The following is a 24,779-nucleotide window of genomic DNA, read 5'->3' on the forward strand; positions in this document are numbered from 1 at the left end:
AATTCATTGTCAGATCAGGGACACATGACAATAAACTCTCATGAATGTTGAATCTTGAAAGTTTCTGACTAAAAGGAAACTGAGTGCAGTTACACCATTCATTTTCGGGCACCTTTGGTTCCAGAGCCTTGCTGGATTTTCCATTTTGCCGGACCAACAGAGGTCACATATATAATAATTCAACAATAAACCTCTGACCCACTAATTTTACACCAACAGTGTCACTAAAGCACCATGGACTGCTAGAAACTTAAATTAACAAAGAAGTAAACAATTAACTCTTTCAGGACAGAGGCACACGTCCCGAACAAGTGGTGCACACGCAATACTCTGGCAAATTTGTCCAGAATAACAGGTGCCGGACCATCAGTTGCCAGAAAATCGGTGGTGGACCTGTAATACTAATGTTATATTAATACTCGTTCTGATTAATAGTTAAGGCACTCACCAGTTCTTGGGGCCTCATATTGAAGAGGATTCTCTCTGCGTTTTCAGTGTCATACCTACTTTCCATAAGTCCAAGTAACAGCTTTGAAGCATTATCCTGTTAATAAAAAAATAAAGGCCAATAACTGGCGTTTAGAGTCTTGTAGGTAGGCTCATATATACACAGGGAATGGCAGGATAAGGATCGTCTTATTAGTAAGGGCATCAAAGGTTACGGGTAAGGGGCAGGAGAAAGGGGTTGAGGGGGAAAAATGGATCAGCCATGGTTGAATGACAGAGTAAACTTGATGGGCTGAATGGCCAGATTCTGCTTCTATGACTTAAGAACATGAATGGTGGAGATGAGTCAATGGGCTGAAAGGCCTAATTCTACTCCTATATAGTCTATGTGCTCGCAGATGACATTACTTTAACTTGGCCTCTTGTTCAATATGGTGTTGCAGTGGTACAGCGCCAGAGACCAGGGTTCGATCCTGACTAAGGATGCTATCTGTACAGAGTTCGTATAGTCTCCCTGTGACCATGTGAGTGTGCGTGCTCCAGTTTCCTCCCACGTCCCAAAGCCGTGCTGGTCTGTAGGTCAATTGGCTATAGTAAATTGTAAATTGTCCCTTGTTGGATAGTGCTAGTGATCGCTAGTTGGCACGGGCTCGGTGGGCCGAAGGGCCTGTTTCGCGCTGTAACTCTAAAGTCTAAAGACATATTCGGCTGTTGGGCCTGCTCCCGTGCTGGAGTGGTCTTTGTTCGAACTGTGTATTTGATGTCAGTATTGGCAGTCAAAAGCAAACGAGCTTCAATAAATTCTGAATTGCGTTATCCATCTGCAAAGTATTCCCCTTGGAATTTATGATGCATATGCATGATGGCCGAGGCAGATACAATAGTGGCCTTGAAGAGACTTTCAAAAGCATGTGCATATGCAGGGAATGGCAGAATGTGGATTAGGACAGATTCGGTGGGCCAAGGGCATGTATCCACGCTGTATCTCTGAACTGAAGATTACTCATCGCGGTAATAGGCCCTTCGGCCCGACACATCCATACCAACCGCTCTAAACTAGTCCCATTTAGAAACATAGAAAAATAGAAATTAGGTGCAGGAGTAGGCCATTCGGCCCTTCGAGCCTGCACCGCCATTCAATATGATCATGGCTGATCATCAAACTCAGTATCCCGTACCTGCCTTCTCTCCATACCCCCTGATCCCCTTGGCCACAAGGGCCACATCTAACTCCCTCTTAAATATAGCCAATGAACTGGCCTCAACTGCCCTCTGTGGCAGAGAGTTCCAGAGATTCACCACTCTCTGTGTGAAAAAAGTTCTCCTCATCTCGGTTTTAAAGGATTTCCCCCTTATCCTTAAGCTGTGACCCCTTGTCCTGGACTTCCCCAACATCGGGAGCAATCTCCTTCCTGCTTTGTTGGGCCTTTACCCGTGTCTGGCCCAAATCCCACAAAAAAATTCCTGTCCATGTAACTGTCCAAATTTATTTTAAATGTTGTCATTGTACCTGTCTCAATGACTTCACATGGTAGCTGAAGCAAGCACAACATGACATTTAAAAGACTATGAACATTTCCCAAAACAGGCATCTCTCCTCTCTTTTCTTAGTTGACTTCTTGTCCCTACTTCAAACATGTCTTAATACATCTGATCCTGTCTCCAGATGAGATTTACAGTGGATGGTAAATTAATCTTTACAAGAAATGTGTTTTTTAACTCTGATCAAATTTAATTAGTGAGATTGAAAACTTTGGAAAATATTATGTTTATCAGATCTACAAAGTCAAAAATGCTGGGAATGGAGGGGTATGTATTATGTGCAGGCAGATAAGAGTTGGTCTTGGCATCATGTCCGGCACAGATATTGTGGGCCAAAGGGCCTGCTCCTATGCTGCACTGTTCGTTTTACATTCTAAGTTAACTTTTCTATGATTGTAAGATTTATGGGCTTTTATATTTTAATATAAATTTAAATTTGTACTTTCCTGCTTCACATATCAACATATAAATCACAGGAATACATAAAGATAGCCTGGTAAAATCGTTTAATCAATCTCATTCACATACACCACTGATTGCAGGCTGATCAAATGCAGATTAATAAATGTTATCTATCGCAGATATTTTTTAAAGATGCTTAATGGGATTAAGCTAATATTGCACAGTTTACAGAGTCAATAAATGTCAAGATTGTCCAGGAATATATTCAATATAATTTTAATCGTCACCGACATCAACTAACTCTCAATAAAAATATCTGTCCTGAAATTGACTCAGCAAGAAATAAATATTAACCCAGTCTTCTCTCGCCATCATTGATCAATAACAACACTAGGACAGCACAGTGGCACAGCTGGTAGAACCGCTGCCTTACAGCACCAGAGAGCTGGGTTAAATCCTGACCTCGGTGCTGCCCGTGTGCAATTTGCACGATCTCCCTGTGACCGAGTGGGTTTTCTCTGGGTACCCCGGTTTCCTCCCACATTCCAAAGACATATAGATTTATCAGTCAATTGGCACCAGTAGATTGTAAGATTGTAAATTTGTCCCTCGTGTGCTGGATAGTGCTAGTGAACGGGATGATCGCTGGTCGGCTTGGGCTCGGCGGTCCGAAGGGCCTGTTTCTGCGCTATATCTCTAAAGTCGAAAGAATGGGACTGGGTGGGTACTCCTACAGAATATAAGTGTCATTAATGTGGTAATGGTGATATAATTCACAGACTATGGCCACACTGCCACTGTGCTAATGGAAACCTATCAGTTGGGTTAGATCTTAAAGTTGACTTCTGGCACATGTGGGAAGGGGATGCAATAGTGGTATAACATCGAACTAGTGTTAACAGGTGATCGATGGTCGGCATGAGCTAAGTGGGCCGAAGGGCCTGTTTCCATGCTGTATCTTTCAACCTTTCAATCAAAATTCCACACTAGAAACATTTTACAGTGTAGCTTTAGTTGTGGATTGCAGTGAAATATTGGATGACATTTACTGTCAGTATTCACGACAGTTCTGCTTACCTTTAACTGCAGCACCAGATCCATCCTGTACTTGCAGAGTGGGCTGATATCGTTCAGTATCAGTGCCGTAATGATGTCTATGCCATTGCACTCGTGCGTTACAATGCAGGTCTGGAAAGTGAAATAAAATAAACTGAAATATCTTACGGCAGAGAGGAGGAAGTGCATTCAAAGTTAGTAATTTAGTAAAACTCTGCTTTACATCAACCAATAAAGGACAAGTTATTAAATATTTTACTAAAGGTTTGCAATAGGATTTGCAAGGGACTTATTTCCTTTCCCCACTTCATGAACTTCCCTTGTTTTGTTTGACTGAAAGATGCACCATGCAAACAGGTTCTTCAGCCCACCGAGTCCACACCAACTATTGATCACCCGTTCACACTCGTTCTATTTTCTCATCCACGCCTTACACACAAGCAAAAATTTATAAAGGCCAATTAACCTACAAATCCACACATCTTTGAGGTGTGGCAGGAAACTGGAACACCTGAAGAAAAACCACGCAGTCACTGGGAGATCATGAAAACTCCACACAAACGGAACCAGAGGTGAGGATTGAGCCCGTGTCTCTGGTGCTGTGAGGCACCAGCTCTACCAGTGCTCCACATAGAAACATAGAAAATAGGTGCAGAAGGAGGCCATTCGGCCCTTCGAGCCAGCACCGCCATTTTTTGTGATCATGGCTGATCGTCCCCAATCAATAACCCGTGCCTGCCTTCTCCCCATATCCATTGATTCCACTAGCCCCTGGAGCTCTACCTAACTCTCTCTTAAATTCATCCAGTGATTTGGCCCCCACTACCCTTTGTGGCAGGAAATTCCACAAATTCACAACTCTCTGGGTGAAAATGTTTTTTCTCACCTCAGTCTTAGATTGCCTCCCCTTTATTCCACTCAGTGCTTCTTAGTGTTTTTGGAGTTATGCCTAATATTCCCGAAATAGCCTTCTATAACTGAAGTAAGTCCACACTTGAATTGAACCAATGTATGGACATAACATTTGTTTTTTATGTCAAACGAAAATCCCCACTGTACCAAGAGTCCAAAGTTAACCCGTAACTATGTGGATATGGTTCAATGAAACAGGTCCACCACCGATTTTCCGGCAACTGGTGATCCGGCACCTCCTTTAATCCAGACAAGTTACGAGAGAGCACTTGAATTCCCCCTGAAAATGTGTCGCCTAAGCCGGGTGAGGCACCCAATCTCGACCTCATCGGTCCAGCAAAACGATAATGCAGGAAAACTCTGGAACCAACAAACGTTGCCGGAAGTTCGGTGGTAGACCTGTAATGCATACCTGGTTTTCATTGCAAGGACCCTGACAATACTCTGTTAGTGTCTCGAGTGTCTGATTAATAAGCTGCACATTGTTCTCATTGATGTACAGTCCAAGCAACCCCAGACCTCCCGTCGTGCTTCCACACATGATATCCAGAAACTGCAGCGTCTGACAAACTAAGTTGTAACTTGTCTTGTTGTTTTGACAGCGGAGTAGATTCTGTTGAGGGAAGCACAAAAACAATCAAGAAAATAAAGCAGCAACTCCTTGCACCAGTGAACAGAAGGCAAAGTCAGATATGGACAATGGTTTTGCACAAGAACACAAGAAAACAGGAGCACAGGAAGGTCACCAGATTCCTCAAGCTTGCCCCATAATTCAATACGATCATGGATTTCCTTCCACATTCCAAAGACGTGGGTTAATTGCCTTCGGTAAAATTATAAATTGTCCCTCGTGTATAGGATAGAGCTAGTGTACGGGTGATCGATGGTCAGTGTTGACTCGGTGGGCCGAAAGGCTTGTGTCCACACTGTATCTCTAAACTAAACTATCTCACTTCCCTCTTCACCAAGTCCGCTGGCATTTCAGAAAAAGAACTGGTCTATGTAAAGGGCCTGTCCCACTTGTGAATCCCAAAATCCGCACGTCACTACCTACGTCACCACGCACCATGCTCGCGTAATGTACACCATGCGCGCATCACGTGTACGTCACCACGCGCGAGTCGTGCATCGTGACGCGTAAATTATGTCGCGTAAATGACGTGCAAATGACGCCCATGTGGGACAGGCCCTTAAGTAAACATATTATTTCCCCAGTAGAATCAGGACACTGAACAACAACAATGGGTACATCACAGGTACTGCTCTTCCCACGACCGAAGGGATCCATTGGAGGCACTGGTTCAAAAAGGCAGCCAATATCATCAAAGGTCGACACCACCCTAGCCATGCTCTTATTTTATTCCTATCATTGGGAAGAATGTACAGGAGTCTGAAAACTGTGACCAACAAGTTCAAAAATAGCTTATTTCCAACAACTATCAGGCTCTTGAACACTATACCATACTAACCTTGACCAATATGACCTTCAGTTCACTTCTATGGACTGTCAATGGTTCCACTACTGACTTCGGTTTTTGCACTTGCATTACGGCCATTATTTTATTGAATTTTTAAAGAAATTATTTTATATTATCTGTGTGTATTATGTTTACAAGCCTAAGATACAGTAGATGCTCCAGAGACACTGGCTGACCCGCTGAGTAACTCCAGCTTACTCTTCGGTTTAAACCAGCATCTGCAGTTCCTTCCTGCACATGTTTACAAGCCTGTTAAACTGTTGCAATTAAGAATTTCCTTGTTCCATTGTTGGTACACATCTCAATTAAATGCTCCCTCTCTCTCTCTCTCTCTCTCTCTCTCTCTCTCAATCTCTCCACTAAAGGAAATACATTTATGAGAGGCATGGATAGAGTACGCAGTCAAAACCTTTTTGAGTTAGTATAGCTCGAAGGGCTAATGGAATCAAGAGATATGGGGAGAAAGCAGGAACGGGGTACTGATCTTGAATGACCTGCCATGATCATATTGAATGGTAGTGCTGGCTCGAAGGGCCGAATGGCCTACTCCTGCACTATTTTCTATGTTTCCACAAGGTGGAAATGTCCAACACTAGAGGGCATAGCTGTAAGGTGAGAGTGAGAAAGTTTCAAGGAGATTTGCAGGGCTCGTTTCTTTTACACATGAGGTAGATGTTAGGTCAGAACCGCTCTCTAGTTGGTGATAGGATGGTTCAGTTGCCCTGGAAGCTCTGGAACTCCAGACACCAAACAGCCACTCATCTGCATTCACTTCTGTTTGTAATGTTATGATTAACGCACGGTCACTGATGCGACTCAGCATGGACTAACCTGAAGGTTGCAGTTATGGTTTTCACACAGGAGCTGTAGAAACCGTAGAATAGGTTGCATTATTGCTACCGCTGGACTTATTTCAGCTTCCTTCAGCCCGGGTTCGATACCTGCTGACTTGTTCATCTGTGATCTGTTATGAGCAGTTGCCAGCAAAACATGGACATCTTTTCCTAAATGGGAAACAAGCAATGATTGAAACTCATGACGAATACCTCGCTGTGTAGCATTAGCGTCAAGCACATTATATATTGCACAAAATTCGTTCATCTGTTCGGGGAACAGATGTACAGATTCATTAAAAGAGGAAACAAAGTGGTTTTCTAAGATGTTAATCTATTTGTTATCAATTACGCACAGCATGTAATGAATTGTTTGCAAGCTTCATAATGCAATTCTTTTGAATTCCCTACTCTTTCTTTATCCTTAAGGGGCTGTCCCACTTCGGCGACCTAATTGGCGAGTTTAGGAGAGTTTGAAAAAAATGCCATGTTGAAGACCTCCTTCGACCTCCTTCGACTATATTGAAGACGAGCTTCGACTACCTATGACTAACCGGGAAAATTGGACACCGAATAGTGGGGAGTGAAGACGCCCTCCTTCTATCTCCTTCTACCTCCCTTCAACTACGATGAAGACTATCTACGATTAGCTTCGACTATCCTCAATTACCTACGACTAACATGCCGACCTACTATGACCTACTACGACTAAACCTATGACAAAAAAAAATATTGATTTTTTTCCATGGTGACCTTTTTTTATTCGCCACGACCTAGCTGAGGCCTCGAGTAAACGGGGACCACTCTCGAGCATGAAGGAGAGTCACAAAGACCTCCTGCGACCTCGTGTCGACCATTCTGCGAGTATGAGTCGAGGGCAAACTCGCCAGAGCTCGCGGGTTAGGTCACCCAAGTGGGACGGCCCCTTTATACTTTTGACAAACGCCGAGATATTAGCTACAAAACAAAGCAATTATTACGTGGAAAATTGCAGACATTTAAGAATAAAGATGCCTTTTGAAAAAATCAGATTTGTTCATTAGTCTAAATGCCAGTGAAATCCTCGAGCCTTTTTGCTTACCTCCTGTGGTGCCTTGTGTTTTGTCTTGTGTGTCCTTTGTTATTTTGCTTCCCTGGTCATTCATGTTGACCGAGACGGTGGCTTTGATTTCTTGCTGAGCCGTCTTGATCCGATTATTAAGCACCTTAAAAAACTTCTCTGATTTACTGTCACCAGTCATAAGCGCATGGAAAGAATTCTGGAGACAAAAAAAATATATTTATATATTAGCAAGCATGTACAGTGGAAAAGTTCATAGATCAAGTACAGGTCCACCACCGATTTTCTGGCAACTGTTGGTCCGGCACCTCCTTCAATCTGGACAAAATTATGAGAGCGCACTTGAAATCCCCCCTGCTCCCTCCTCCCCCCTTCGGCCCAGCAAGTTCATGCCAACCATCGATCACCCGTTCACACTGGATCTGTATTATACCACTTTCTCATCCATTCCCTACACACTAGGGACAATTGTAGAGAGGCCAATTAATCTACCAACCCACACATCTTTGGGATGCAGGAGGAAACCGGAGCACCCGGGAGGAAACCCATGCGGTCACGGTGAGAAGGTACAAACTCCACACAGCAAGCACCCAAGGACAGAGTCGAACCCAGGTGTCTGACGCAGCTCCAGGCTGAACGACTATATAACTAGTTGCAGCAAAATCTCTCACAAAATATCCTGACAGAAAAATTCAGATTTGAGGCATTGACAAGGTGTCGCAATCCAATTCTACAACATTGGCAGAAATCATATGGTCACAGAGCCAAACAGTGTGGAAACAGGCCCTTCGAGCTAACTTGCCCTATCTACACTAGTCCCATCTGCCCACATTTGATCCTTATCCCTTCTAAATTGATGCTAACCATGTACCTATCTAAATATTTCTTAAATATTTTGATAGCGCCAGCCTCAACTACCCCCTCCGGCAGCATTTTCCATACACCTACCACCCACTGTGTAAAAATGTTTGCCCTCATGTTCCTATTAAATCTTTCCCCCCTCACCTTAAATCTAAATCCTCTGGTTCTTGATTCCCCTGCTCTCGGTAAAAGACTATGCATTCACCCAATCTATTTTTTAGGAATACAGAGCGGAAACAGGCCCTTTGGCCCACCAAGTCCGCGCCGAGCAGCGATCACCTCATACACCAGAACCATTCTACAGATTATGGACAATTTTACCGAAGCCAATTAACCGACAAACCTGTTGTGATGCGGGAGGAAACCAGAGCACCTGGAGAAAACCCATGCAGTCACAGGGAGAACATGCAAATTCTGTACACACAGCAGCGGAGGTCAGGATCGAACCCGGTTCACTGGCACTGTAAGGGAGCAACTCTACTGCTGCGCCACTGTGACACCTTATCATACTCTTGTACCGTTCTGTATGATCACCCATCTCTCATCCTCCTGCTCTCCAAGGAATGAACACTGATACCTCCAGTCTATGAAAATACACTGCCACCACCGGTACCCGGACGTGGCGCCGACAGACACGAAGCCGAAGCCAGAGAACCAAATAGAAATGAGGCTGAAAGGCCAATAAACCGAAAGAGTCCGAAGACGAAACGCCTACTAACCGAAAGGGCGGGACGCCTAAATGCAAAATAACCGAAAGGACGGGACGCCTAAAAGCCAACGAATCGAAAAGCTGTGTCGCCTAAAAGCAAACTTTTCAGAAGGGGGAGACGGAAGCATGGGGTTCATTTTCCCACACAAGCAATAGATGATTGGGCAATCTGAACCCAAGCACCAAGTTGAATGCGGCCGAATGTGTGCATCCCTCGGGACAGCCCCCACTCTCCCACGGCCTCCCTCCGCGGGTGGAGCGGAGGTTTGGGACAACGTTCAGGCCTTCACAGTGATGTGATGGACGCGGGGGTCTGGATGAATCGTTGACGCGGTAACGTCATGTCCAAGTCCTGTAGGCGACGCCACCTTTCGGGTAGGTGGCGTATCAACAGAGCGGCCATTCTGTGAGTTTGCTTTTAGTCGATGCAGCTTTTCGATTAGTAGGCGTCTCGTTTACGTAATCTTTCGGTTTATTGGCGTTTCGGCCTCGTTTCCATTCGGTTCTATTTGGCTTCGACTTCTTTGCTTCGGCCTCTCGTCCGTCGGTGCTACATCTGCTCACGGCCACTACCAACCATGTCCTAATGTATCTGAATTAATGTTCATTATTTCAGAGAACAATCAAAGACTATTGAGAGATTAAAAGTTAAGACTATTCCACGTACCTGAATTTCAGTGTTTCCTCCATCCAGCAGAGCAATGGCCAATAAAACACTCTCCTGGAAAATCTTGTCACCATTGGAGTTTATGATGAGATCTGACACCAGTTTAGTGGCTCCTTCTCGGTCGAGACGACACTGGATCAGAGCTATGGTGCTCCAGTCCTGAGGCTTGTCGGGATCTTACAGAAGAATAAAATTAAATTTTGTCTTTTTGGTAAATGTATGGAACTTATGCAGGGATTGGAAGGATATGGATCAAGTGCAGGCAGAGGTGATTAGTTTCATTTGGCATCATGCTCACCTCACCATGGTCAGTGTGGACTGAAGGGCCGGTTCCTGTGCTGTATTGTTCAAGGTTTTTCCTTTGATTGAATTGATTGATTGAAATATTTGTGGGCTGGAATCTTGATTGAACGATGCAGAGAGGAAACAGGCCCTTCAGCCCATTGAGTCCACGATGACCATTGATTACTCGTTCACACAAGTTCTGTACTATCCCACTTTTGCACCCACTTCTAACATACCAGTTTTAGTTTTTAACGATAATAGTGTGGAAACAGGCCCTTAGGTCCACGTCAACCAGTGATCACCCAGAACACTAGCACTATCCCACACACTAAAGATAATTTACAAATTTACAGAAAACAATTCATCTACAAACCCTCATGTCTTTGGGATGTGAGAGGAAACCCTACATGCTCACAGGGAGAACGTACAAACTCCACACACACAGCACCCATGGTCAGGATCAAACCCGGGTCTCTGGTGCTGTGAGGTGGCATCTTTACGAGCTATGCTAACACTATGTTAATGTTAGCTAATGTTAATGATCTATGTTAATACCTGTGAAGCAAAGATCAGTGCAGTCGTTTTTTGAGTTTGTCTTCTTGTTATAAAGGTAGTTGTTCAGAAGAGTTTTTCTCAATTCATTTCCCTGTAAGAAAATAATCATGAGATGAGCATAGAAGTTAAAATGTTCAAACATGTTTGCAGCTACAGTAGTAACTACATCTGGTTTAACAAATGTGGCATCTGAACAGTAAATTCTTTTTCAATTGGAAAGAGAGAACTTAATGACATCGATGTAGATTTGGTCAGTCGCACTAAGTTCCTGGGGGTGCAGATCACAAACAGTCTGACCTGGTCACAAAACATCGCATCACTAGTTAAGAAAGTGCAGCAGCGGCTGCACTTACAGTGCCGGATGAGAAGAGCTCACCTCCCCCATCCCGTCCTCACCATTTTCTACAGGGGCACCATAGAGAGCATTTTGACCAGCTGCATCTCTGTCTGGTTTGGGGACTGTAAAGCCTCCGACTGGAAGTCCGTGCAGAGAGTAGTGAGGACGGCTGAAAAAATCATCGGGACTTCTCTTCCTTTAAACCGGGACATTGCGTGCAACCGTTGCTTGTCCAAGGCCAACAGCATTATAAAAGACCCCACACATCTCCAACATGGACTGTTCACTCTGCTGCCCTCGGGCAAAAGGTATCGCAGTATAAGGAGCAGAATGGCCAGGTTCTGCAACAGCTTCTTCCCCAGAGCCATCAGACTCTTGAATTCCATGTAATGTGCTGCCACCATTATCTATTTTATCTTTTTATCTATTTTATCCTTTTGTTATTTTATGTTGCACGGTGAGTCAGATGCAACAAAATTTCATTCAGACTTGCATTTGTTGGTGTATTTTTGAATGACAATAAAGTCTTTTGATTTGATTTTGATTTGATTTTAATTTCATAACACTTCAAGTCCAGTTCAGTCCGAAGCTAGAGCATTGTCGTCGATGAGCTGAAACAAGTTTTGATGCAAGTCCATTTCCTTTCAAAAGTGTTGGTTCTTGTGGAGAATGGAGCATTTTGCATTATGGAAACTGTAGGGATAAATGGAAGGGCCACGCAGAGTTGGAGTCCAAAGTTACATGTGATATATTAAAACAGGTATGCACCAGAAGACCAGTCAAAGCTGATCTCCTGAGCTCGATTTTGGTACTGATTTTATATTATCTGTTAACGAGATTACACAGAAACTTGATTAAGAGTAAAATTAGGTTAAGATTACAGAATAAAATGATTATCCACAAATCTAATTTAATTGACAGTAGATCCAATTTTCTGTTACAATGATGGGAACACGATATAACATAATCAATGAAGTCCCTGAAACATGGGTGTCATCACTGCTGCATTCCATGTCTCTACGTTTAGGCTTTGCCTGTGGTTCTCTGTCACCATATTAGCACCATCCACTATTTAGTAGTTATCAGCCCTCACTATTCTTTTCCCTACAACAGAAACCAAACGTACACTGTGATTTAAATTATTAACAGCTCTATTGCTTTAGAGCAGAATACCACACGATTAATTTTTCACATGTTTACACAGCGTAAGATATAAAAATCAGCAAGTCCATTCTTTAACCTTCTACCTCAACCTCTTTCCCGCCTGATTCCTCACTTACCATGGTGTCCATAATGGTATTGATATTTAAACAAAACAAAATCCCGTGAGATGCTGGAATTCTGAAATAAAATACTGAAAATACTCAGAAGGACAAGCAGCATCTGTGGAGGGAGAAACAGTTCATGTTTCTGATCTTGGACTCCACCTGAAATTGGACGTGAGATGATAACTCTGCTTTTTATCCAGTGCCCAATCTTAGTTTAGTTTTAGAGATACGGCGTGGAAACAGGCCCTTCGGCCCACCAAGGTCGTGCGGACCAATGATCCTCATAGGGACAATTTGAAGAAGCCAATTAACCTACAAATCTGCACATCTTTGGAGCGTGGGGGGAAACGGGAGCATCCGGCGAAAACCCACGCGGTCGCTGGGAGAATGTACAAACTCCGTACAGACAGCACGCATAGTCAGGATTGAACCTGGGTCTCCGGTGCTGTAAGGCAGCAACTCTACCGCTGTGCTGCCCCTTTTCTGTGTCTCCACTATTTTCTGTTTTTAATCATCTAAATGCCTTCACATAACCCTCACGTGGATATGCAGGGAATGGAGGGATATGGATCCGACTGTGGAGATTAGTTTAACCTGGATATGTGCAGACACAGGAGATTAGTTTAACTTGGGCTCATGTTCAACATGGACATTGTGGGCTAATGGACCTGTTCCTGTGCTGCACAATGTAAAAGCATGCCTGTGATTTGATGGGGCATCTTTTGTTGATCTCTGTACAAGCGACAACACATGCACTTGAATAGTTTTGCTTTTACCCGATCTCCAAAGCTGCACTTTTTGACCAACATTTCTTGAAGGATACGAAGAACTTTAATGCAGAGCTTTTCTTCTGTTGACATCAGGTTCTTAGTGTGTTCGATTAGCCTAGAAAAATAAACAGATAATAACAATAATCTCCCTCTCCCTCCCCTCCCTCTCCCCTCCCTCTAACCTACCCCACTCCCTCTCCTCCCCCGACTTGAAACGTCACCTATCCACATTCTTTCGTACAAGTACATGAATAGGATAGGTTTAGAGGGATATGGGCCAAATGCAGGCAGGTGGGACTACTGTAGTTGGGGCATGTTGGTGTGGGAAAGTTGAGCTGAAGGGCCTGTGTCTACGCTGTATGACTATGATTCTATGATTGCTGCCGCAGAGTTACTCCAGCACATTACGTCATTCCATAGTAAACCAGCATTTGCAGTTCCCTGTTTGTATATTCTATTTTCCTTCCAGTACCACTTACATTTACAGTTTTATAGATTAAAACTACGCCTCTTAGAAAAACTTTGAAACACCTCAAATTCTGATTCATACTTCACAATCTCCCTGCTGTCTTCTGCAGCATTCAAATACAGAAAAAAAATATTCAGGCATTCAAATTCAGTGATTTGCCTGTTTAAATTCAGCTGCACAGTGAATCACCATTCTATCAAATACAATACTAACCCATATTTTCCACATGTATGCAAGGGTTTAGGTCATAAGGTCATAAGTGATAGGAGCAGAATTAGGCCATTCAGCCCATCAAGTACATTCCTCCATGGCTGATCTATATCTCCCTTCTAACACCATTCTCCTGCCTTCCCTCCATACCCTCTGACATCCATACCCCGTAGAAACCCGTTCCTGTACCACTTTAAGTGTATAGAAGATGGTTGTTTCAAAAACTTGTGTGCTGCAAGACTTTTGCAGACTTTGCAAAACTATTACTTGGCCACTCAAAGGCAGTGACTTTTTATGGCATAAAATAATGGTCTTGTTAAAATGAGTTACTGGCTTTAAGCATACAGCTTCCAAACTATGATTGATCATTAGAACAGAGTCTAACTCACCCACTTTTTTTTCATCTAGTGCTTACTCACTTGGCTAAAAACCTGTTGCCTTGTCAACAAGGGAGGCGTCGGCATTATTTTTTCCAGTCATCATGTTTGTATAGAACTTGTTTGATTACAGGGTGCATTGTATATTAATGTTCTGTTGTGGGTTCAGAACGGGACACTGCAGGAATTAGACATTGTCAAAAGTACAGTGGCGCAGCAATAGAGTTGCTGCCTCACATCGCCAGAGACCCGGGTTCGATCCTGACTACGGGGGGGTGTCATAGTTTGTACGTTCTTCCTGTGACCATGTGGACTTTCTCCGGGTGCCCTGGTTTCTTCCCACATTCCAAAGACAGCAGATTTGAAGGTTAATTGGCATCTGTAAGTTATGTGGCTAAAGGGATCAGGGGGTGTGGAGAGAAGGCAGGTACAGGATACTGAGTTGGATGATCAGCCATGATCATATTGAATGGCGGTGCAGGCTCGAAGGGCCGAATGGCCTACTCCTGCACCTGTTTTCTTTGTTTCTATCTCTAGTGTGCGCGGTGGAACCAGTGTAAGGATGATTGCTGGTCGGTGTATTACCAATAAGAAGAGGATGGATGAACTTGGATTGTTTTCTCTGGAATGTCAGAGGTTGAGGGGAGACCTGATAGAAGAATATAAAATTAATGGAAAAGTGAGACTTTTCCAGTTAGTATTTCTAATGTGTTTAATTTAATTTAGAGATACAGACTGAAATAGGCAGGTCTATTAGCACACCAAGTCCATGCCAGCGAGCATTCACAATGGTTCTGTTATGCCAATTTCTCATTCATTGCAGAGGCCAGTTAATTACCAAACCCGCTCATCTTTGGAGCGTGGGCGACAACTAGAACGGCCAGAGAACACTCACACAGTCACAGGGAGAACATGCAAATACCACAGAAACAGTACCTGAGGTCAGGATTGAACCCAGGTCTCCAGTGTTGTGAGGCAGTGGCTCTACCAGCTGTGCCACTGTGCCATCTCTAATTGTTCTGAGCTCTTTATCTCAGAAAACAACAAAGTTCAACAGTAATGCCAGTTCTTCCTTTGGCAGCAGCATAAAGAAACATGAACAACAACAGAAAGGGGAAGAAGTCACTCAGGACTGGAAAAAGGGGAATGTTCTTTCATTAAAAGCCGATATTGTTCACTTATAGAAGATCCAAAAGTTCTAAAAATTTAATCGTGGAAATACGTTTCAAAATTGTCACAAAAATGCTTCCACTATCATTTTAGTTGAGCATCTTTATACTTTTTTCTTTAAACTTCTAAGTGGTCAACAAAATATCTTATCCATTGATATTGCACTACCTGCATTAACATGCCAAATTAAATAGGAGAACAAGGTCCTATATGATTAGAGAATTAATGTATTACATTGGAGACACAAGGAACTGCTGATGCTGGAATCTCGAGCAAAACACAACAGGTCAGGCAGCATCTGTGGAGGGAATGGGCAGGCTGTAGTGAGTGTGGGTCAGGTCATGGTTGAAGAGCAGCAGCGATCAAGTTCCCTTCACAGATGCTGCCTGACCCACTGAGTTACTCCAGCTCTTGATGTGTTGCTGGTAATAAGGAGCCACAAGGAACTGCAGATGTTGGTTTACAAAAAAAATAACACCCGGTGCTGGAGTAACTCAATGGGTCAGACAGCATCTCCAGAGAATGTGGATAGGTGATGTTTTGTGTCATGAGCCTTCTTCAGACTGAGTGTGGTCGGTGGGGTCGCTGCACTGGCAGCAGCCCTGTCAGCAGCGCGTTAGTTTTTTTCAACTTTTTTTATTTTTTCTGGTATGTTTTGAAGTATGTTTTTAATGTTCCTTCGTGTGTTTTGTGTGGGGGGTGGTGTGGGGGGGTGAGGGGGAAACCGTTTCGGTCGCCTCCTCCAAGGAGAGGCGACTTTTTCCAGGTCGCCTCCCCCGTGGCCTAACAGCGAGGATCGGCGCGGCCTTTCCCGGAGACGCGCCCGGGGCTCGGGGCTCCGGCAGCGGGTGCAGCGTGAACTGTCAGCACGGCGCTGGGCCTCGCTGGAGGGGAGCGCTCCGTTTCGTTGGCCCGCAGCAGTCGGCAGCCTGAAGCCGCGGTCTGCACAGCTCCAGCTGGTGCGGCGTCTACAGCCCCCCCTCGTGGGAGACCAGGGGGGAAGAAGAAGCTTCCACCGCCGGCCCGCGGCCAACTTCTACCGCGAGTTCGGTGTGGACTTAACATCACCCCTGGAGGGGAGCTTCGACCGCCGGCCCTGCAGACTGCGGTGCCTATGGCTGCGACTTGGAGGGAACTTTAAATCTTCGGCCGCCGGCCTATACCAACTAAAAGCCGCGGTCTCCGGTGGGGATGAGCCGACTCTGGACTTACCTGGACTTGTACCTTGTCCTTACCATCTGGACGCCCGCAGCAATTGCTGCGGAGGGTTGAGGTCCCGACCACGGGGGAAAATGGAGGAGGACTGGCCAAATTGTGTGCCTTCCACCACAGTGATGAATGCTGTGGTGGATGTTTATGTTAAAATTTTATTGTGTTTTTGTGTGTGCTCTTTATCATTGTATCGCTGCTGACATATCATTTCACTTGCACTTTTTGTGCAATGTGACAAATAAACCGTTGTATTGTATTGTATTGTATTGTATTGTATGGAAGTGGGGGGAAGAAAGGTGGAAGAGAGGAGAGGCAGGACAAAGCATCTTTATCAATTTGAAGGGTCCCGGCCCTAAACATCACTTATCCATGTTCTCCAGAGAGGAAGAGGAGTCCAGACCCAAAACATCACCTATCCTTGTTCTCCAAAGATGTTGCCTGACCCACTGAGTGACTCCAGCACTTTGTTGGAAGAAAGGTCACAACCCGAAACATCACCCATCCATGTTCTCCATATAAGCTGCCTGATCTGCTGAGTAATTCCAGCACTTTGTGTCCTTCTCTGACATTGATAGTAATGTTTTGTATCAGCATTGTACTGGGTAGATCATTCATTTATTTTTCTCCACTTGATCTGGATTCTTACACTTACTTAGAGATAAATTTCCCACTTTCACACCGATCCCTGGCTTCCGTTCCTTCTGCAAACAACAGCTCTGGCCTATGCATGACATCAACGAGAACAGAGAGCTCAGCTTCCACCAGTGGTTGCAGTCGGTCTTCCAGAGTTATAATAATATCCTGGAGAAAATCAAACAAACATCACAACTGGAAGCAAAATAAAGACCCGAGTGCAGGCATCATTACTCAAGAAACAATGCCTATTGAAGTTCTTCCCGAGTTTAAACATTGTCTGCAATTGAAACCACTCTGATGCAGCTCCATAGGACTTTGGTTAGAACACATTTGGAGTATTGCGTGCCGTTCTGGTCGACCTTTTACAGGAAAGACATAGACGCTTTCGAAAGGTCTTGGTCAGCAGTTCTGATCACCCATTACAGGAGAGATGTAGAGGCTTTGGAAGGGTCTTGGTCAGCATGGGCAAGTTGGGCTGAAAGGTCAACTGTGCCGACCCTTCGACCCAACTTGCCGAACTTGATCCGTGCTGTATGACTCTATGACTCCATTGGAATGACAGTGAAGGTGAAGGTGAAGGAGCAGCAACACACCTGTAGCTTTTCAATGATGTTCTTGTAGTCCCACTGCTGCGGCGAGCCTCCCGTACGAGGGAACGTGCGCGTGTTTGCCTTAAAGCTCGGCGCATTTCTCTGCAATGTCAGTGACTGGCTGTTCAACAGGTTGCCTGCCTGAGCATCCAGGTCCATCGGAAGGTGTATCGAACGGCTCTTTGCTGTAATAAAAATCCATAACGTTACAGACGGCTGTGGAGGCCAAGTCACTGGGTGCTTTTAATGGAATGCTTAACAGGTTGTTGATTAGTAAAGGTGTCAAAGGTCACGGGGAGAAGGCAGGAAAATGGGGTTGAGAGGAAATATAGATCAGCCATGATTAAATGACTTGATGGTCCAAACGGCTGAATTCTGCTCCTGTGTCTTATGAACCGATTAACTCATAAAGGCATCACTGACTTTAAAGCAGAGTGGGGTGATCTGCTCAGCACACTGGCTTTCACAGTCTCCTGTGACACTCCTGTGCATCTGCGTGGAGGCAACAAACTGCAGATCGTGGTTTCCAAAAGAAGACACAAAGTCTTTGGTCTAAAGAAGGGTCTTAACCCGAAATGTCACCCATCCACGGTCTTCAGGGATGCTGCCTGACCTGCTGAGTTAGCCCAGCACTTTGTGTCCACTCATTTCATTACACACAAAATAACCAGCTAGTTTAAACATCTATAGAATAGTATAGAACAGTACAGCACAGGAACAATCCACTCGGCCCAAGTTAATGTTAACATGATGCCAATTTAAACTGATCTCCTCTGCCTGCTCATGATCCATATCCCTCTGTTCCCTGCAGAGCTATGTGCCAGCCTATGAGCCTCTTAAACACCACTATCACACCGACCTCCACCACCAGCCCCCGGCAGCATGTTCCAGGTGCCCACAAACCTCCATGTAATAAAACTTGCCGCCCCTTTAAATTTGCCCCTCTCACCTTAAAGTTATGCCCTCTAGTATTTGACATTTCCACCCTGGGAAAAGTGATATAGGCCTAATGGGACTAGCTTATTTGAGGCATCTTGTTTGGCCCTGTTTCTGTGCTGTATGACTAATGATCTACTAATATAACCATATAACCATATAACAATTACAGCACGGAAACAGGCCATCTCCGCCCTACAAGTCCGTGCCGAACAACCTTTTTCCCTTAGTCCCACCTGCCTGCACTCATACCATAACCCTCCATTCTCTTCTCATCCATATGCCTATCCAATTTATTTTTAAATGATACCAACGAACCTGCCGCCACCATCTTCACTGGGAGCTCATTCCACACAGCCACCACTCTCTGAGTAAAGACGTTCCCCCTCATGTTACCCCTAAACTTCAGTCCCTTAATTCTGAAGTCATGTCCTCTTGTTTGAATCTTCCCTATTCTCAAAGGGAAAAGCTTGTCCACATCAACTCTGTCTATCCCTCTCATCATTTTAAAGACCTCTATCAAGTCCCCCCTTAACCTTCTGCGCTCCAGAGAATAAAGACCTAACTTATTCAACCTATCTCTGTAACTTAGTTGTTGAAACCCAGGCAACATTCTAGTAAATCTCCTCTGTACTCTCTCTATTTTGTTGACATCCTTCCTATAATTGGGCGACCAAAATTGTACACCATACTCCAGATTTGTCTCACCAATGCCTTGTACAATTTTAACATTACATCCCAGCTTCTATACTCAATGCTCTGATTTATAAAGGCTAGCATACCAAAAGCTTTCTTTACCACCCTATCTATATGAGATTCCACCTTCAAGGAACTATGCACGGTTATTCCCAGATCCCTCTGTTCAACTGTATTCTTCAATTCCCTACCATTTACCATGTATGTCCTATTTTGATTTGTCCTGCCAAGGTGTAGCACCTCACATTTATCAGCATTAAACTCCATCTGCCATCTTTCAGCCCATGTTTCCAAATGGCCTAAATCACTCTGTAGACTTTGGAAATCCTCTTCATTATCCACAACACCCCCTATCTTGGTATCATCTGCATACTTACTAATCCAATTTACCACCCCTTCATCCAGATCATTGATGTACATGACAAACAACAAAGGACCCAACACAGCTCCCTGAGGCACCCCACTAGTCACCTGCCTCCAACCCGACAAACAGCCATCCACCATTACCCTCTGGCTTCTCCCATTCAGCCACTGTTGAATCCATCTTGCTATTCCGGCATTTATACCCAACAGTTTAACCTTCTTAACCAACCTTCCATGAGGAACCTTGTCAAAGGCCTTACTGAAGTCCATATAGACAACATCCACTGCTTTACCCTCGTCAATTTCCCTAGTAACCTCTTCAAAAAATTCAAGAAGATTAGTCAAACATGACCTTCCAGGCACAAATCCATGTTGACTGTTCCTAATCAGACCCTGTTTATCCAGATGCTTATATATATATTATCTCTAAGTATCTTTTCCATTAATTTGCCCACCTCTGAAGTCAAACTAACAGGTCTATAATTGCTAGGTTTACTCTTAGAATCCTAGATTTACTAGGTTTACTCTTTAATACCCCGGATTGAAAGAGAATCCTTCTCCATTGACAGCTGCCAAGGCATTTTGTGGTCGAATGTTTCATTTATGTTAAATTCTGATCTTGTACATGAAAGGTCCTTCATCTTACCCATCAAGGCTAACGTCCGAATGCAGTTTTCCACGGAAGGCTTTTGCTGTTGTTGTAGCCATGAGCAATCTAGAAGTCGGCATGTAGACTGCAGTAGCTGCACTACAATGGACTGGTGTGTCTGAAAGACAAAACAAGCAGTCAATATGTATTGGGTTTAAAATGGGACAAGCTATAAGATATTGCAGATGCTATTCTAGTTTAATGTTTGCCATCCTGGTTTGATTTGCAAATTACAGATGCCTATTTTTCTTTAATTGTATTTCTAATGAGATCTAGTTGACTTCTTTGTCTGAAAGATTGTATACATTAGATTTTTTTTTAAACTTTCGATCCGGATGGTTAATAATTGCATAGAATATAGAAAAGTACAGCACAGGTACAGGCCCTTTGGTCCACAATGTCTGTTTCATACATGATGCTAAGATAAACTATTCTCATGGTGCATGGATAGGAAATGTTTAGAGGGATACAGGCCAAACGTGGGCAGGTGGGACTAACTTAGACCTCAGAAAAAACCATGATATCTAATCCAATAACTTTGGTGAGCTATTTGCATTGAAGTTATTGCAAATGAGGCATGATTTTTTTAATTTTGAATTTGTGATTTTGAATTTTAATCTGCTGATTGTAGGTTGATCAGGAATTTACTGGCACAGAAGACAGGTAATGGTCTGAAGAGAGGAAACACGGCTTTCAATCCCCAACAATCCCAGGAATGAGTGATAAGCACTTGAGGGCACTGGGCCTGTACTCACTGGAGTTTAGAAGGATGAGGGGAATCTCATTGAAACTTGCCAAATAGTGAAAGGCCTGGATAGAGTGGATGTGGAGAGATTATTTCCACTAGTGGGAGAGTCTAGGACCAGAGTTCATAGCCACAGAATTAAAGGACTTCCTTTAGGAAGGAGATGAGGAGGGATTTCTTTAGCCAGAGGGTAGTGAATCTGTAGAATTCATTGTCACAGAGACTGCAGAGGCCAAGTCAATGGCCTCTGCAGGCCATGACAATAAACTCTCTTGAATCTTGAATGTTGAATGGATATTAAGGCAGACATAGATATATTCTTGATTAGTACGGGTATCAGGGGTTATGGGGAGAAGGCAGAATGGCGGCATGGTGGCGCAGCGGGAGACCTGGATTAGATCCTCACTATGGGTACAATGTGTACGGAATTTGTACGGCCTCCCCATGACCCGTGTGGGTTTTCTCCGAGATCTTCGGTTTCCTCCCACACTCCAAAGACGTACAGGTTTGCCAGTCAATTGGCTTCATGTAATTGTAAATTGTCCCTCGTGTTTGTAGGATAGTGTTAATGTGCGGGGATCGCTGGTCGGTGCGGACTCGGTAGGCCAAAGGACGTGTTTCAGCGCTGTAACTCTAAGCTAAACTAAATGGGGTTAGGAAGGAGAGGTTGATCAGCCATGATTAAATGGCAGAGTAGACTTGATGGGCCAAATGGCCGAATTCTGCTCCTATCACGTATGAACATGAATTACTGATGAAGAATTGCAGGGGAATTACCTGCAGTGATGTGCTGTTTTCAGAGAATGGAGAAGTGAAGAATGCACTCATGGTATCCATGGCAACGTTGACCACATATTTCTCCAGAACCGTGTCTGAAACCCTCTTCTCTCTTTTATTACAAACCTTGTACAATTGAAAGGAAACATTAATCGCATTAAAATAGTTTCAAGTTAATTAGTTGATTAAAACTCTGCAAAAATAATGCAGACCAATTATTGTTTGTTCATGTATAGAAACATTTACATGACTTTTCAAATATACTCTGGCAAAACCACAGACTGAGCTGCACAAAACCTAAATCTAATTGTTACTTTATTATTCACAGCATTTGAAATGAGATGTTAAATAATTGAAAACTACAAAACATAAAACCAGGGGCCACAGTTTAAGAATAAGGGGTAAGCCATTTAGAACGGAGAGGAGGAAACACTTTTTCTCACAGAGAGTTGTGAGTCTATGGAATTCTCTGCCTCAGAGGGCGGTGGAGGCCGGTTCTCTGGATACTTGAGAGAGCTAGATAGGGCTCTTAAAGACAGTGGAGTCAGGGGATATGGGGAGAAGGCAGGAACGGGGTACTGATTGGGGATGATCAGCCATGATCACATTGAATGGTGGTGGTGGCTCAAAAGGCCAAATGGCCTACTCCTGCACCTATTGTCTATGGTCTTTGTTTCCAAAAAATAGGTTTAATTGAGCTGAAAACGCAGTGACATGTTTCAGGACATAGGTTTAAGGTGAAGGGGAAAAGATTTAATAGGAATCTGAGGGATAACTTTTTCACACAAAGGGTGGTGGATGTATGGAACAAGCCACCAGAGGAGGTAGTTGAGGCTGGGACTATCCCAACATTTAAGAAGCACTTTGACGGATACATGGATAGGACCGGTTTAGGGGGATATAGACCAAGCGCAGGCAGGTGGGACTAGTGTTGCTGAGACATGTTGGCCGGTGTGGGCAAGTTGGACCGAAGGGCCTTTTTCCACACAGTATCATTATGACTATCTTAATCTCTTCAATTTACTAAAACATACATAGCACAGAACAAATTATTTTATTTGTTAGGTTCAGCTTCAAATTCATAATAAGATCTGACAATTGTTGATCAAACGCTGCTTTGTAAAAATGTAACTTTATGAAAGGATAAATTGGAATTAAATTACTGTTATGTTATTAGTTTTCCAATTTAGTTCTATAGATACAGCACGGAAACTGGCCCTTTGGTCTGCGCTGACCAGCAATCACTGGTACACTAATTCTATTCTACATACCAGGGACAATTTACAGAAGCCAATTAATCTACAAACCTGTATGTCTTTGGAAAGAACCGGAGCACCCGGAGAAACCTCATGTGGTCACAGGGAGAATGTACAAACTTCGTACAAACAGAATCCAGAATCAGGATCGAATCTGAATCTCTGCCATTGTAAGGCAGCAACTTTACCATTGCATTACTATGCCGCCATTATTCTTTGAAAATTATTCACGTCCACTCCCTAGTATGTGAAATTGGGATAATGATGAACTAGTGTAAAGGGGTAATCGGTGTTGACTCATTGGGTCAACAGGCTTGTTCCCATGCTGTATGACTCTATCTCCAAAATGTTATCCCACTTTCTCATCCACTCCCTACACACTCGGGGCAATTTTACCGAAGACAATTAACCCATAAATCCGGAATTCTTTGGGGTGTGGCAGGAAACTGAAACACCTGGAGGAAACTCATGCTGTCACAGGGAGAATGGGTGAACTCCATATAGACAGCACCCAAGGTCAGGACCGAACGTGGGTCTGGCACTGCGAGGCAGCGACTCTACCACTGTGCCTCTCTCATGTTCTGTATTACATTGTGCTTTCACCTACCAGTGCTATATCTACAGTGAAGTTCTCAAAAAGTTTCCAGATGTGGTTGCTTGTGTAAATCTCCTTCATTTCCACTTCTGTGTCCACGTAACAATGATTCACAAAGTTGACATAGGCTATTTTCACCTAATATATATAAAAATAAAAACTGTAAATGTAAAGACATTTATATCAGAGCAGCCATTTACATCTGAAACATTGAAGGTTTACTGGAGACTTGATGGAAGTAAAGGCAGAGGCACAGATAGGGTAGACATTCAGAACCTTTTTCCCAGGGTGGAAATGTCCAACACTAAAGGCATTAAAGCACAAAGGTTAAACTTTACTCTTTGGGTTTATCAATTCAAGTGCATGAATTGATAAACTCATCTGCAAGTCTACAATAACAGTTGCTGCAATGTATTCTATTTTGTTTTACACTCATTCTTTTTCTCTGATTTGGCATCATCCATTTATGCCAAAGTTTCAAATTAAAGGTCTTTTGAATGTATTGATCATTTTCCTCTGTTCTTCATCTGCTATAGCTGCTTCATTGCCAAATGAGTTGCAGCACTAGATTGGGAATCATTTTCTAACAATGTTTCGAAAAATGCAAAAACAGTGGGGAATACCTCTGTGATGCAATCTTCATGCGTGACCACGCGTACAATGTCCTCCAAAGGCAGCAGGGATGTACATTTGATTTCAGTGTAAACGTTCTTGCCCTCGGCACAGGCTGCAAGCAATTCCACCAGTGAGATGTGATACGCAAGAGGGCTGTTCTCTTCCACGCCATCTCTGGCCGCATTCATCATTTCCAACATGGTCGCAAAAGAAGCCTTGTCATTGTAGAACACCACAACATCATCTCCCGCACTGGTCAGCTATTGAAACAAGACAAACCATTCAAAATGAAAGAGTCGTC

The 24,779-nt window shown here is 43.7% G+C and overlaps 2 protein-coding genes across 2 annotated transcripts in view; one reads left to right on the forward strand and one right to left on the reverse strand.

Annotated features, from left to right (window-relative positions):
- LOC129708666 (ubiquinol-cytochrome-c reductase complex assembly factor 2) overlaps positions 1 to 7,152 on the forward strand; it is a 53,042-nt gene extending 45,890 nt beyond the window's left edge. The window contains exon 5 of the mRNA XM_055654572.1: positions 7,100 to 7,152. Within this exon, the coding sequence (XP_055510547.1) occupies positions 7,100 to 7,137 (38 nt within the window). The 3' untranslated portion in view covers positions 7,138 to 7,152. The remainder of the gene's footprint in view (positions 1 to 7,099) is intronic.
- Positions 1 to 24,779, reverse strand: part of itpr3 (inositol 1,4,5-trisphosphate receptor, type 3) — a 184,131-nt gene that overhangs the window by 31,570 nt on the left and 127,782 nt on the right. The window contains exons 31-44 of the mRNA XM_055654564.1: positions 24,487 to 24,738; positions 23,876 to 24,001; positions 22,013 to 22,138; positions 20,488 to 20,608; positions 17,850 to 18,031; positions 17,273 to 17,421; positions 13,189 to 13,297; positions 10,808 to 10,898; positions 9,968 to 10,143; positions 7,752 to 7,929; positions 6,669 to 6,841; positions 4,772 to 4,972; positions 3,469 to 3,579; positions 449 to 544 (exon numbers count right to left, since the gene is read on the reverse strand). Coding sequence (XP_055510539.1) covers positions 449 to 544; positions 3,469 to 3,579; positions 4,772 to 4,972; positions 6,669 to 6,841; positions 7,752 to 7,929; positions 9,968 to 10,143; positions 10,808 to 10,898; positions 13,189 to 13,297; positions 17,273 to 17,421; positions 17,850 to 18,031; positions 20,488 to 20,608; positions 22,013 to 22,138; positions 23,876 to 24,001; positions 24,487 to 24,738 — 2,091 coding nt within the window. The remainder of the gene's footprint in view (positions 1 to 448; positions 545 to 3,468; positions 3,580 to 4,771; positions 4,973 to 6,668; positions 6,842 to 7,751; positions 7,930 to 9,967; positions 10,144 to 10,807; positions 10,899 to 13,188; positions 13,298 to 17,272; positions 17,422 to 17,849; positions 18,032 to 20,487; positions 20,609 to 22,012; positions 22,139 to 23,875; positions 24,002 to 24,486; positions 24,739 to 24,779) is intronic.

The sequence above is a fragment of the Leucoraja erinacea genome, chromosome 24 (genome assembly GCF_028641065.1).
Source record: "Leucoraja erinacea ecotype New England chromosome 24, Leri_hhj_1, whole genome shotgun sequence".
NCBI lineage: Eukaryota > Metazoa > Chordata > Chondrichthyes > Rajiformes > Rajidae > Leucoraja > Leucoraja erinaceus.